This window comes from Heptranchias perlo, chromosome 2 (genome assembly GCF_035084215.1).
Source record: "Heptranchias perlo isolate sHepPer1 chromosome 2, sHepPer1.hap1, whole genome shotgun sequence".
Classification (NCBI taxonomy): domain Eukaryota; kingdom Metazoa; phylum Chordata; class Chondrichthyes; order Hexanchiformes; family Hexanchidae; genus Heptranchias; species Heptranchias perlo.
In genome coordinates, this window is record NC_090326.1 from 21,179,235 (window position 1) to 21,192,738 (window position 13,504).

The 13,504-nt window shown below is 43.3% G+C and overlaps 1 protein-coding gene across 3 annotated transcripts in view; it reads left to right on the forward strand.

Annotated features, from left to right (window-relative positions):
• The window catches only part of marchf6 (membrane-associated ring finger (C3HC4) 6), an 87,248-nt gene that overhangs the window by 58,576 nt on the left and 15,168 nt on the right, over positions 1 to 13,504 (forward strand). For all 3 annotated transcript variants that reach the window (XM_068001025.1, XM_068001035.1, XM_068001043.1), the window contains 4 exons: positions 6,708 to 6,827; positions 7,672 to 7,772; positions 11,536 to 11,673; positions 12,656 to 12,860. In XM_068001025.1, coding sequence (XP_067857126.1) covers positions 6,708 to 6,827; positions 7,672 to 7,772; positions 11,536 to 11,673; positions 12,656 to 12,860 — 564 coding nt within the window. The remainder of the gene's footprint in view (positions 1 to 6,707; positions 6,828 to 7,671; positions 7,773 to 11,535; positions 11,674 to 12,655; positions 12,861 to 13,504) is intronic.

Consider the following 13,504-nt stretch of genomic DNA (forward strand, 5'->3'; position numbering starts at 1 on the left):
GCACAAGCCTTCACTACAGCTGGGACGTTGTTGGGGCCCATAGCCTTTGCTGTATCCAGTGCACTCAGCCATTTCTTGATATCACGTGGAGTGAATCGAATTGGCTGAAGACTGGTTTCTGTGATGGTGGGGATATCGGGAGGAGGCCGCGATGGATCATCCGCTCAGTACTTCTGGCTGAAGATGGTTGCGAACGCTTCAGCCTTGTCTTTTGCACAAATGTGCTGGACTCCACCATCATTGAAGTTGGGGATGTTTACAGAGCCTCCTCCTCATGAGCCAGGACTGTTCATCAACAGGAAGGGCTTTCACTCCATCAACACTCAGCTTGTTTGTGACCACCGCAAGAGATTCCTTCACGTGTGCACCAGATACCCTGGCAGCTGCCACGATTCCTTCATCCTCCGGGAGTCCAAGATCCTGCCCCTCTTCCACGCACCGAACACCCGCAAGGGCTGGCTCCTCGGGGACTAGGTATACCCCCTGCACACGTGGCTCATAACACCTCTGAGGAACCCCATCACCGAGCAACAGCATCGATATAACGACAGCCACATCACTACCAGGTCTACAATTCAGCGTGCTATAGGTCTGCTCAAGATGCGCTTCAGGTGCCTTGATCGTTCTAGGGGAGCGCTTCAATACACACCAGACAGAGTGGGATGCATTATGGTCGTGTGTTGTGCCTTGCACAACATGGCACAATAGAGAGGGGTGCCGCTTGAGGAGGCCCCATCCACATCTGCCAGCCACATTGAGGAGGAGGAGGAGGAGCAACCCATGGGCAGAACAGTGGCTCACCTGGCTGCTCGTGAGACCAGGGATTCACTGATATGTGAACAGTTCTCCTAACATCAGACGGTGTGAAGAGTCCAGTCCTCACCACCTCCTGGATAGAGCAGCGGCCACACCAGCCCCCCCCCCCCCACACACACACAAAACAGTCCTGCAACTACACATAAGCCGACTGTAGAGTGACCCAATGGGTGGCATCAAGTGTCACCATTCATGGTGAACCTCATGAAAGGGCCTTATTACAGTAGCCAATTAAGAATGGCCAACACGTGGAAGTAGTGTGACAATATTTAATATGCGTTTAACAAAAAGCAAACATCCTTGTGCATCCCCTTTGTGCTTACCAAACCTTTGCCTTTCACTTCCGACTACTTCTACGCAGTGCATCCCCTGTGGCTGCTGCAGAGGTAGTGGCAGGTTGCTCTCGTTCATGCCCTGACTGATTAGATGCTTTGGGCCTACGCCCTCTGGGTTTCGGTGCCCGTGAGGGCCTCTCCAAAGACTGCTCCATCTGCTCCTATGCAGGGGCAGACTTGGCCATCTGGAGAAGAGGCAGCATTGCGGGTACTGGTTGACAGGGGGCAAGGGTGAGACATGGGGGGGCTTTGAATGATGTCCCCACTTCCATGTCCTCTTTCGCCATCATCCCTCCCCTGGGCCAGGCCCACACCACTCCTACCACTCTGCTGGACAGCAGTGTGGTGGACATGTGTGATGCCTTGGAAGGCCACTCCTGAAGTATCTGTCAGCCTGTTTAAGGTGGCAGAATGTTATTCACCCTGAGTCCGAACGGCCGTTGTCAGGTTCTGAATGAACTCAATTGTGAGTTGTGCTTGAAGCTGCATGGAGGTTAGCCTTTCCTCCATCTCAGACATAGTCCCCACTTACCCGTGACACTATCTGAGATGCCGTCCCTTACCTGTGCCACCATTCCACTCATGCAGGAGTTGGACTCCTCCATCCTCTGTGCGATTGCAGAGAGTGCACGTGGCACCTGTTCCAGCAACTCACAAATGTGCTGCTGCCCCTCGATCATTCTCCTTTTAATGGATGGCCCCCCTGTGTCCAGCTGAGCACAGCCTGGAGAAGAGTCTCCCATCAACGTGGACTCTCCACAGCTGCCCCTGCCACTAGTGTCTGCTCGTGCTCACTTGCGTGGTAACTCACCATGTGTGACCCCAACTAACTGCAGACTGGGACCCACCGAGGTGTGTACCTGTGCTGGCAGATGGCTGGCTCAGATGTGACAGTGCCCCCTCGGAGGCCAGAAGGTCCTCTGAGGAATCGTCCTCCGTAGTCACAGTAGTTGCTGAAGGCCCTGTAAGAGAACAGAAGGCAATATTAAGCATGATCACAGATGTTGAGGTGCTGAAGGTGACAAGGCGTGTTAACATCAATTCATATTGTGTGTGCTGAATGTTAAAGTTCTGTCACCAGACGTTTGTCAGGTGCCAGTCTCGGCGTCCCCCACAGACAGGCACTCAAGGGTGTGGCTCAGCTCCTGCGCCTCCTGCTCCGCGTCTGTGAGCATGACTATCTGTTGCGGCTCTCCTCTGGTCCTCACCCACTCCCGTGCATTCTGGGCTCTTCTCCTATAAGGGGAGAAAGTAGAGAGGCGTGAGTGAGTGAGTGATGGTGACGTGGCCAACCGATGAATGCATTGGTATGGGTGCGGCTGACCGTGAAAGAGATGCATCAGAGGGTGAGCATGAGACAGAGCCATAACGTTGTATGAGGGGTGGGATGAGTACTGGGGAGGTAAGAAAGTGCAGGTAAGTTGAGGAGTGATGTGACAGAGTAGTGTTGGCAGTGCAGAATGAGTTGGGGGTGGGGATGGTGATGTGGAAGTCGGAATGTAGGAGAATGAGTAAGTGTACTCACTTTGGCTGACCAAGCTAGGTCATTGAAGCGCTTCCTGCACTGGATCCAGGTACAGGAGATGTTGCTGCTGCTGGTGACCTCTTGCTGCCACCTCGAGCCAGGCCTCCGTGGCAGAGGCAGGCCACTTCCTCCCGTCCGCTGGGTAGAAGTCATCCCGCCCCCCTCCTCCTCACCTCATCCAGTAGTACCTGGAGTGAGTCATCACTGATTCTAGGAGCAGCCTTTCCCTTGTGCTGTTCCATTGTTCTATTTGGGTGTTTGCTCCAGGAGCAGCCATTGATGGACTACCCCTTTAAATAGAGCTCCTCCAGCTGACAGCCTGTGATGCGGGTGCGCAGTCCGCCCACTGCGCAGGTTTCGTGCGCCAAACCCGGAAGCCACGTTAAGTGGCTCCAGTTTACCTGCGATTGCCTGGGGAACGGACAGATTTTATTGGGCGGGTTACCCACGCGCCTAATCGCGCCCCCCCCTCCCCTGCTGCTATCCCACCTCCCTGCTAATATCGGGGCACTTATGTCCTCTTCACAACTTACTTTCCTACCTACCTTTGTGCCATCAGCAAATTTAGCAACCATACATTTGGTCCCTTCATCCAAGTCATTGATGTAGATTGTAAATAGTGGAGGCCCAAGCACTGATCCCTGTGGCACTCCACTCATTACATCTTGCCAACCTGAAAATGACCCATTTGTGCCTACTCTTCATTTCCAGTTAGCTAACCAATCCTTTATCCATGCTAATATGTTACCCCCCACCTACACGTGAGCTCTTATTTTGTGTAGTAGCCTTTGATGTGGCACCTTGTCAAAAGCCTTCTGGAAATCCAAGTACACCACATCCACAGAATCCCCTTTATCCACGTTGCTTGTTACTTCCTCAAAGAACTCTAATAAGTTAGTCAAACACGATTTCCCTTTCACAAAGCTCTGTTGAGACTGCCTGATTGGATTGAGATTTTCTAAGTGCCCTGCTATAACCTCCTTAATAATAGATTCTCGCATTTTCCCTATGACAGATGTTAAGCTAACTGGCCTGTAGTTTCCTGCTTTCTGTCTCCCTCCTTTCTTGAACAGAGGAGTTACATTCACTATTTTCCAATCTGATGGGACCCTTCCAGAATCGAGGGAATTTTGGAAAATTAATACCAATGCATCTACTATCTCTGCAGCCACTTCTTTTAAGACCCTAGGATGAAGTCCATCAGGACCTGGGGACTTGTCAGCTTTTAGTTCTAATTTTTTTCAGAACCCTTTCCATGGTGATTGTAAATGTTTTAAGTTCCTCCCTCCCTTTCACTTCTTGATTCACAATTATTTCTGGCATGTTATTTGTATCCTCTACAGTGAAGACGGACGCCAAATATCTGTTCAATTCATCTGCCATTTCTTTATTCTTCATTATTAATTCCCCAGATTCACACACTAGAGGACCCATGCTCACTTTACTTACTCTTTTTTTTCCTTTTTAAATACCTGTAGAAATTCTTACTATCTGTTTTTATATTTCTAGCTAGCTTTCTCTCGTTCTCTAATTTCTCCCTTATTATTATTTTAGTCATCCTTTGCTGTTTTTTAATTTTCTGTCCAATCTTCTGACCTGCCACTAATCTTTGCAGAATTGTATGTTTTTTTTCTTTCGATTTGATACTATCTTTAACTTCCTTAGTTAGCCAAGGGTGGTATGGCTTTCCCCCTAGAGTCTTTCTTTCTCGCTGGAATGTATCTTTGCTGAGTGTTATGAAATATCTCATTAAATATCTGCCCCTGCTTCTCTACTGACGAATCCCTTAACCTAAATTCCCAGTTCACTTTATCCAGTTCTGTCTTGTTGCCCTCATAATTGCCCTTATTTAAGTTTAAAACACTTGTCTTAGACTTACTCTTCTCTCCCTCAAACTGAATGCGAAATTCAATCATATTGTGATCACTGCTACCTAGAGGCTCCTTTACAATGAGGTCATTAATTAATCCTGTCTCATTACACATTACCAGATCTGGAGTAGTCTGCTGTCTGGTTGACTGTAGAATGGTCTCACCAAAGCTACATTGTATCAGGTTTTGTTCTTTGGGGTACACTCAGATGCAAAACATTCTCCTTGCCCTTGTAACTGTTCCTTTACCATGTAATGAGATTTTCAGTGCTAGGTCAACAATTATTCTCTAATCTCTTTTCTGATTTATGTGGTTGAACAATGTAACCTTCATTTTGTAATCTTGCTATTTAGCATAAATTATTCAAGGATGCATTCACACTTCAACAGTGGCATTGGTGCAAAGCAGTTTTGCTTCAATGCTGCAGTGTGTGTGTAAATGCAGTCCAAATTCAGAGGCAACCTGGAGCAGGGAGTCTCACTTCCCTTCGTTTGAGTCAGTTCAGGACTTGACGATCAATTTATACTACCCAAGTGCAGCATTGGTATGATCTAATGCTAGCTTGTAGTATAATTGCACCCTTAGGTTCATATTAAAATTAATTCCATCTGCCCAATTTCAGAGTCCTAAACGATCTTCCAATGTTATCTTTGGATCGCCCTGAAGGTGAGCAGCAACTGGCTCTTGGGTACTTCCTAGCTGGTTGTTACAGCATGCTATTTGGCAGCAAGTTGCCTGGTTTACTGTTTTCCAGGAAATGGCATAGAGCCTGGAGGATTTGAATGGTGATTTAAAAAAAACCTTAATAATACTACATTATATTTTGTTGGTATCTTTTTTTAAAAAAAATTAAAATCATCCTTGTGTTTCTTGAAGGGATTCATTAAGATCCTTTGCAACATAGAATGTTTCCAGACAGAATCCCATTTTTTCTGGTAAACCAAGTAAACATTTGAATTAATATTTTCTCCACTTGAATGTATTCTTAAAAATGCCATGCTTAATACAAATTGATATTTAACTATCTGGTCAAATTGACTTGGGTACACCAGGGTGATTAGAATTCAAAAACTTATCTAGTCCTGCACTGGGGAAATCTGATCAACCACATTGCTAGCAGATTGTGGCTTTAGACAAATGAAATGGATTTTTATTGATGAGATTTGGTAGAGGTGTTCAAAATCATGAAAGGTTTTGATAGAGTAAATTAGAAGAAATTGTCTCCAGTGGCAGAAGGGTCGGTAACCAGAGGAAAACAGATTTACGGTGATTGGCAAAAGAACCAGAGGCAACATGAGGAAACATTTTTTTTATGCAGCAAGTTGCTATGATCTGAAATGCATTGCCTGAAAGGGTGATGGAAGCAGATTCAATAATTTTCGAAAGGGAATTGGATAAATACTTGAAGGGAAAAGAATTACAGGGCTATGAAAGAGCAGGGGAGTGGGACTAATCGGATAGGTCTTTCAAAGAGCCGGCATAGGCACGATGGGCCGAATGACCTCCTCCCGTGCTGTAACATACTATGATACTCTGTCACGGCCTTAGAGAGTGCAGAGGATATTTACTAGAATGGTACAAGTGATGAGGGACTTCCTTTTATGTGGAGAGACTAGAGAAGCTGGGATTGTTCTCCGTAGAGCAGAGATGGTTAAGGGAAGATTTAGTAGAGCTGCTCAAAATTATGAGGGGTTTCGCTAGAGTAAATAAGGAGAAACTGTTTCCACTGGCAGGAGAGGTCATTAACCAGAGGACACAGATTTAAGATAATTGGCAAAAGAACCAGAGGGGAGATGACGAGACATTTTTTTACGCAGTGAGTTATGATCTGGAATGAACTGGCTGAAAGGGCGGTGAAAGCAGATTCAATAGTAACTTCAAAAAGGGAATTGGATAAATACTTGAAGGGGAGAAAATTGCAGGGCTATGGGGAAAGAGTGGGGTGGTGGGACTAATTGGATAGCTCTTTCAAAGAGCCGCACGATGGACCGAATGGCCTCCTTCTGTGCTGTAAGATTCTATGATAATTATTTTCTTTTAATTTGTGTCTCCTTGCTTAAAAACTCAATTGTTTTGATTCTTTTAACACCTCTATCTTGTCTCTTGTGATGTTCTCAGGATCTGTCCAGGTCAGTTTTTAATATTACTGTTTTCTTTCAGGTGTTGAGACCTGGTGTCTTGTGGTTTTTAAGAAATCTAAATGATCCGGACTTTAACCCAGTTCAGGAGATGATTCATCTACCTATTTATAGGCATTTCAGACGATTTATATTATCTGTGGTAAGTATGATATCAACGTGTGGCTCCTCTGCAGATTAAAATTGTTTATTGGAAAGAGAACATTTAACCAGAGAACGCTCAATAGAGAATCGTTGATTGGGTGGGCAGAGGAATGTGCAGCCTGGGACTCAGGCAAGGTTTCTGATTGGGCAACCTCAGATTTGGCAGTCCTCAAGAGGAGGGCTATGGGAGCTGGGGGTGGGGGAGGGGAATAGAGAAGATCAGGTTGAGAGCAGAAAGGCATTGAGTCCCAGTAATAAAGTTGTTCAGCACAATTCCTGTGGCCTAGGAGAGGCTTTTTGTGTATATATGTATATCCCATATAAAAGGATGTTTATGGCCACAGTGCATGGGGAGGTTTCTGGGACATTCAGGAGATGGAATTGATAAGTTGATGGGTAATTGTGATATTTTTCTTAATTGTTGAACATTTTAATGTGTTTATTTTAGTTTTAGGGGTAGATGGGGATCCATCAAATGATTGGGGGAGAAACACATATTTCATTGGTTGCTTTTGTGGCAATTGATTAATTATTGATTGCTTTTCAGTGATTGTATTGCTATCAAGATTGCTAGTGAGAGAATTTTTTTTTCCGATAGTGGTTTTTGGTTCAAATATCCTATTCACTGAAAACCAATCTCTGTGCTTTGTGCTTTATGCCTACTGGCATGCTTAACATACAATTTTGATATGAATAGGCTTGAAGAGCAGAGAAACAATTTAAGGGTAGATTTTCTAGGTAAATTGGAAATTAAGTTTAAAAAATCTCAGCAAACTTTACTTGTTCATTTTTCTTATTTAACTTAGTTAAGCTTCTTGCCTGTGTTGCATTTTTCTTTGCAGATTGTCTTTGGGTCTATAGTCCTCCTTATGCTTTGGTTACCAATTCGTATTATTAAGACTCTTCTCCCTGATTTTCTACCATACAATGTAATGCTTTACAGGTAATATTTTGTCTCATGTAATCTTTTTAGATATTATAACTGGTAGCCTCGTGGCATGTCTCACTGTTATGACGCTGTGGCAGCAGTAAGATGTGAGTTCCCATACAGTGAGACTATTGGGAGATGCCATGTCCACTGAGAGGGAGAAGAAACCTGAGCCTAAGTCTCCTGCTCATATTTCCAAGCAACTTTTTGAAGTTCGACAGTAGAGGCCTGAGAAATGCTTTTCCATCTGTTTTGCCACATCCCTCCCCGCACCCAAGGACTGTTATATGCCATGAAGGGGACCTATAAATGGGCAGAAAATAAAAGGGTCAATCTACATATTAAGCAAAAAAAAGTGTTTTGCCAGAGAAGTGGCATTCCTATTAATATATATGCTGTAACTAGAAACTGAGTTCTGAAGTTTTGATATTGAGAAAGAGCTCTTAGTCTGTCAATCCTTTCCGGGACACTTTTTTTTGATTAGCTGTGTGGATAGTTAATGTAGTGTCTGTAAAAATAAAAGAAACTTAAAGTTTGGCACTTTTTCTCTTACTAATCTTTCAGAAGTCTTGAGTTCCTGAGATGTTTTTGTATTCTGTTTCTGCAATGTGTAAAGAAAAGAAGAACCTGCATTTCTATAGTGCCTTTCACCACCTCAGGATGTCCCAAAGCACTTTATAGCCAATTAAGTACTATGAAGTGTAGTCACTGTTGTAATGTAGGGAAATATAGCAACCAATTTTCACATAGCAAGGTCCCACAAACAGCAGTGAGATAATGACACGATCACCTGTTTTAATGATGCTGGTTGAGGGTTATAAATTGGCCAGGACATTGGGGATAACTCCCCTACTCTTCGAAATAGTGCCATGGGGTCTTTTCCATCCACCTGAGAGGACAGAAGGGGCCCCGGTTTAATGCCTCATATTCAAAGGCGTCTGCAGTGATTTATACTTAAACAATTCCTGGAATAAGCTTAGCCTGAGAGTGGAGTGGGTGATCTGCTGCCCAGCTTCTGACTGTACCATCCTGAGGTAGCTGCTTGGAGATGTGCTAGAAAAGGCTTTCCCCCCAGATTTCCTCTTTGCCTCCGTGTAAGGTTGTACCTGGCCTCTGCTTGCCACCTCTCTCTCCATTTTACTGCTGTAGAACTATTAAATCTGTGTGTGCATACTTTGCATAATGCAAGTTTGTGAGACTCTTTTATACTAAGTACAACACAAAGCACAGTTAAATCTCTATTTTTAAACACTTTTTTTAACACACAAATTTATCAGATCTCTTGTTTGTGCACCCCCTTGCCCATATGTTAAATATTGATAGCAATTTACATTGGTTTGCTATAAAATCTGTATGCAATTTAATTCTTTTCTTCCTATCATGCCTTTCCATTTATGACTGGTTCCTGTTACATAGCCACCGTTAACTAGCAGGCATCAGAAAAAGCAGAACCAAAATGCAGAACAGACCGACAAAACCTAGTGTGAGTCTTCCTCTTTTCAACCCCCCCCACTGACCCAGATTCATAGGAACGTAGGAACAGGAGTAGGCCATTCAGCCCCTCGTGCCTGCTCCGCTATTTGATAAGATCATGGCTGATCTGTGATCTAACTCCATATACCTGCCTTTGGCCCATATCTCTTAATACCTTTGGCTGCCAAAAAGCTATCTATCTCAGATTTAAATTTAGCAATTGAGCTAGTATCAATTGCCGTTTGAGGAAGAGAATTCCAAACTTCTACCACCCTTTGTGTGTAGAAATGTTTTCTAATCTCGCTCCTGAAAGGTCTGGCTCTAATTTTTAGACTGTGCCCCCTACTCCTAGAATTCCCAACCAGCGGAAATAGTTTCTGTCCATCCACCCTATCTGTTCCCCTTAATATCTTATAAACTTCGATCAGATCACCCCTTAACCTTCGAAACTCCAGAGAATACAACCCCAATTTGAGTAATCTCTCCTCGTAACTTAACCCTTGAAGTCTGGGTATCATTCTAGTAAACCTACGCTGCACTCCCTCCAAGGCCAATACGTCCTTCGAATCATAGAATCATAGAAGTTTACAACATGGAAACAGGCCCTTCGGCCCAACATGTCCATGTCGCCCAGTTTATATCCTAAGTTAGTCCCAATTGCCTGCACTTGGCCCATATCCCTCTATACCCATCTTGCCCATGTAACTGTCCAAATGCTTTTTAAAAGACAACATTGTACCTGCCTCTGCTACTGCCTCTGGCAGCTCGTTCCAGACACTCACCACCCTTCGAGTGAAAAAATTGCCCCTCTGGACCCTTTTGTATCTCTCCCCCCTCGTTATAGACTCCCCTACCTTTGGGAAAAGATTTTGACTATCTACCTTATCTATGCCCCTCATTATTTTATAGACTTCTATAAGATCCTTCCGAAGGTGCGGTGCCCAGAACTGCTCACAGTACTCCAGGTGCGGTCTAACCAGGGTTTTGTATAGCTGCAGCATAACTTCTGCCCCCTTGTACTCCAGTCCTCTGATATAAAGGCCAGCATTCCATTAGCCTTATTGATTATTTTCTGCATCTGTTCATGACACTTCAGTGATCTATGTTCCTGTACCCCTAAGGCCCTTTGGACATCCACTGTTTTTAACTTTTTACCATTTAGAAAGTACCCTGTTCTATCCTTTTTTGATCCAAAGTGGATGACCTCACATTTGCCTACATTGAACTGCATTTGCCACAGTTTTGCCCATTCACCTAATCTATCAATATCGCTTTGTAATTTTATGTTTTCATCTACACTGCTTACAATGCCACCAATCTTTGTGTCATCGGCATACTTAGATATGAGACTTTCTATGCCTTCATCTAAGTCGTTAATAAATATTGTGAATAATTGAGGCCCCAAGACAGATCCCTGCGGGACTCCACTAGTCACATCCTGCCAATGTGAGTACCTACCCATTATCCCTACTCTGTCGCCTTTCGCTCAGCCAACTTCCTAACTAAGTCTGTACTTTTCCCTCTTCCATGGGCTTCTATTTTAGCTAACAGTCTCTTATGTGGGACCTTATCAAATGCCTTCTGGAAGTCCATATAAATAACATCCACTGACATTCCCCTGTCCACTACTTTAGCCACCTCTTCAAAAAAATTCAATCAGGTTTGTCAGGCACGACCTACCTTTCACATCCATGCTGGCTCTCTCTGATTAATTGAAAATTCTTGAGGTGTTCAGTCAGCCTATCCTTAATTATAGACTCCAGCATTTCCCCCACAACAGATGTTAGGCTAACTGGTCTATAATTCCCTGGTTTCCCCCTCTCTCCTTTCTTAAATAGCGGAGTGACGTGCAATTTCCAGTCTGTGCAGTGTTAGCTAATCTTAGCTAGAGCCGCTGCAGCTTCTGCCCAGGGAGATGAAAATCAACCAGGGTTTCTCCTCCTGATTGCTATTCACTGCCTCTGCTGGCAAAGCACACTCATGAACGTCTGAATACTGGATCAGGATCAGGTGTAATGATCCCTGTGGTCGGAACAGGCTGCGAGCACTCGCTGCCTAGGTTCACACGAGGAATCGGCCACTTGCAATAGATACTCAAGGCCTCCTGGCACCTGTGGAAGGATCCTACAGCATTAACCCTCACCCCCTGAAGAGAAGGGAAAATTACAAAGAAAAAAAAGACTGTTCTTGGATATACAGCTAATCAGGAAACAATTGTGCCTTTTTGTAATCTATTTTCCAATCCCATTTAAATAGCATGCGTCAACAGTTTGGTATTTGTCTCAACTTTCTGATTTCCATGTAGTGATGCCCCAGTCAGTGAGCTGTCTCTGGAGCTTCTGCTTCTGCAAGTGATATTGCCGGCCTTACTGGAACAGGGACACACCCGTCAATGGTTGAAGGGCCTGGTCAGAGCTTGGACTGTTACAGCTGGGTATCTGCTGTAAGTAATTCTTCAAACTTCTGATTGCTAATTAGCAATGGATAGGACTTTTATCAATAAAAGATGGGGAGGGGAGAGAGTCTTATTTGCCAACAGTCAAAGTTCGTCAGTACAGTTGTCCTGGAATAACAAATTACAGTAATGTGCATTGTGATATTCAATTACAAATTCATTTCTATTGCACATCAAACTTCCCAGTTCTTAACTTGAACTGAAGAGTGCATTAATCCATCATTATCCAAGTTTATATTCTGTAGTACTCCGACATGAATAAATACCCCCAAAAGAGCACACTGTTCATTTTTGCTTGAATAGTGGGTTAAGTAAGTGCCGAGGGAACCCTCTCCAGCGATGTGGAATAATATGACTGAACCTCCGGTTTCAGTGAAGGAAAGTATCTGTAAAAAGTGACTAAATTTGGTTTGGAGTTAAACAGTTAAATGCTTTTGTTGTCATGCCATGAATTTGAACTTGGATAATATTAGCCTCACTATTGTACGCACAAATTTAAGTGTGGAGCCAAGTACATCAGAACATGCAGTGCCAACAGTAGGAATTATTTACTATAATTTAGCGAGCTAATGTAGAGTTAAAGTCATAACATATTCTTCTTGAGATTGAAAAACTTTACTCAACGAATGATGTTACCAATTGGTTGTAAATCTGACACCTCATCTCAGAAGACCCAAGAAAGCCTGTACTCATCCTCTTGGAGGAATTAGGTCTAACAGATTTGGTCTACATACAACGTGTGTTTTTAAGAATTATGTTTCTTGATCTAGACTGTCCAGATGCTGAAATTCTGATTGATGTTTAAATTATTACTGATAGTTAAGCACCTTTTGAAATAAATTCAGCAGAATGAATATTACTATTACACAAAGTGATGAGTAAACTAGTACGTTTCATGGACAAGTTACATAAAACTTGTTGATCTCTCGTCTTGTTTAATGTCCTGAATACATTTTCTTCTCGCTGACAGGGACCTTCATTCATATTTGCTCGGGGATCAGGAGGAAAATGAGAACAATGCCAACCAGCAGGCGAACAATAACCAGCAGGCTCGTAATAACAATGCCATACCTGTAGTAGGAGAGGGACTACACGCAGCCCACCAGGCCATACTGCAACAGGGTGGGCCTGTGGGCTTTCAGCCTTATCGGAAACCATTACAGTTTCCTCTTAGGGTAGATACCTTTTTAAATTGTCAATGCTGGTTTATTTTTGTAATTATAGTTGAAATTCTTTGCTAAAACCAGGAGCAGGAGGGAAGGTTTCAGTGTGTATTACGTGTTGCAAAATCATAAATGTTTTTAATGAAAATGACCTTTTTTTAAAAAGCAAATGGGTAGTGCAGCTCACCTTATCTACTTGCAAGGTTACTGGAATAGCACTTTATTAGGGGAAATTGTATAGACAATGTCTGTCCACAGTCTGGCAGTTTTAAAGAATAAAATACATTTAATAAGAGGAGATTGAATACAGATATTTTCTTTTATAATTAGAATTGTGTGAGTATTCGGAAGAATCAGCTTAAATGTTCAAGTATTTAACCTCTAGCACTATCGATACCCACTTGCCAACCAGGGAGGGAAGATTTCCTCTATATGCTAAGTATAACTAAGTCATAAACTTGTAAAGAATTGCGGTTTGTAGTAAGTTGTAAACCAAATGGGGGAAATCTTCCACCTCTAGATTTTAATAATTTATATAACTCTATGTGGAATTAGTACAAAATGGCTAGGGGTTTGGAAATATTAACTGGATTATGATTTATATTTTGTGGTAGTAAACTATCACTGGAAACTGAACCTGTCCTCCACAATTAAAG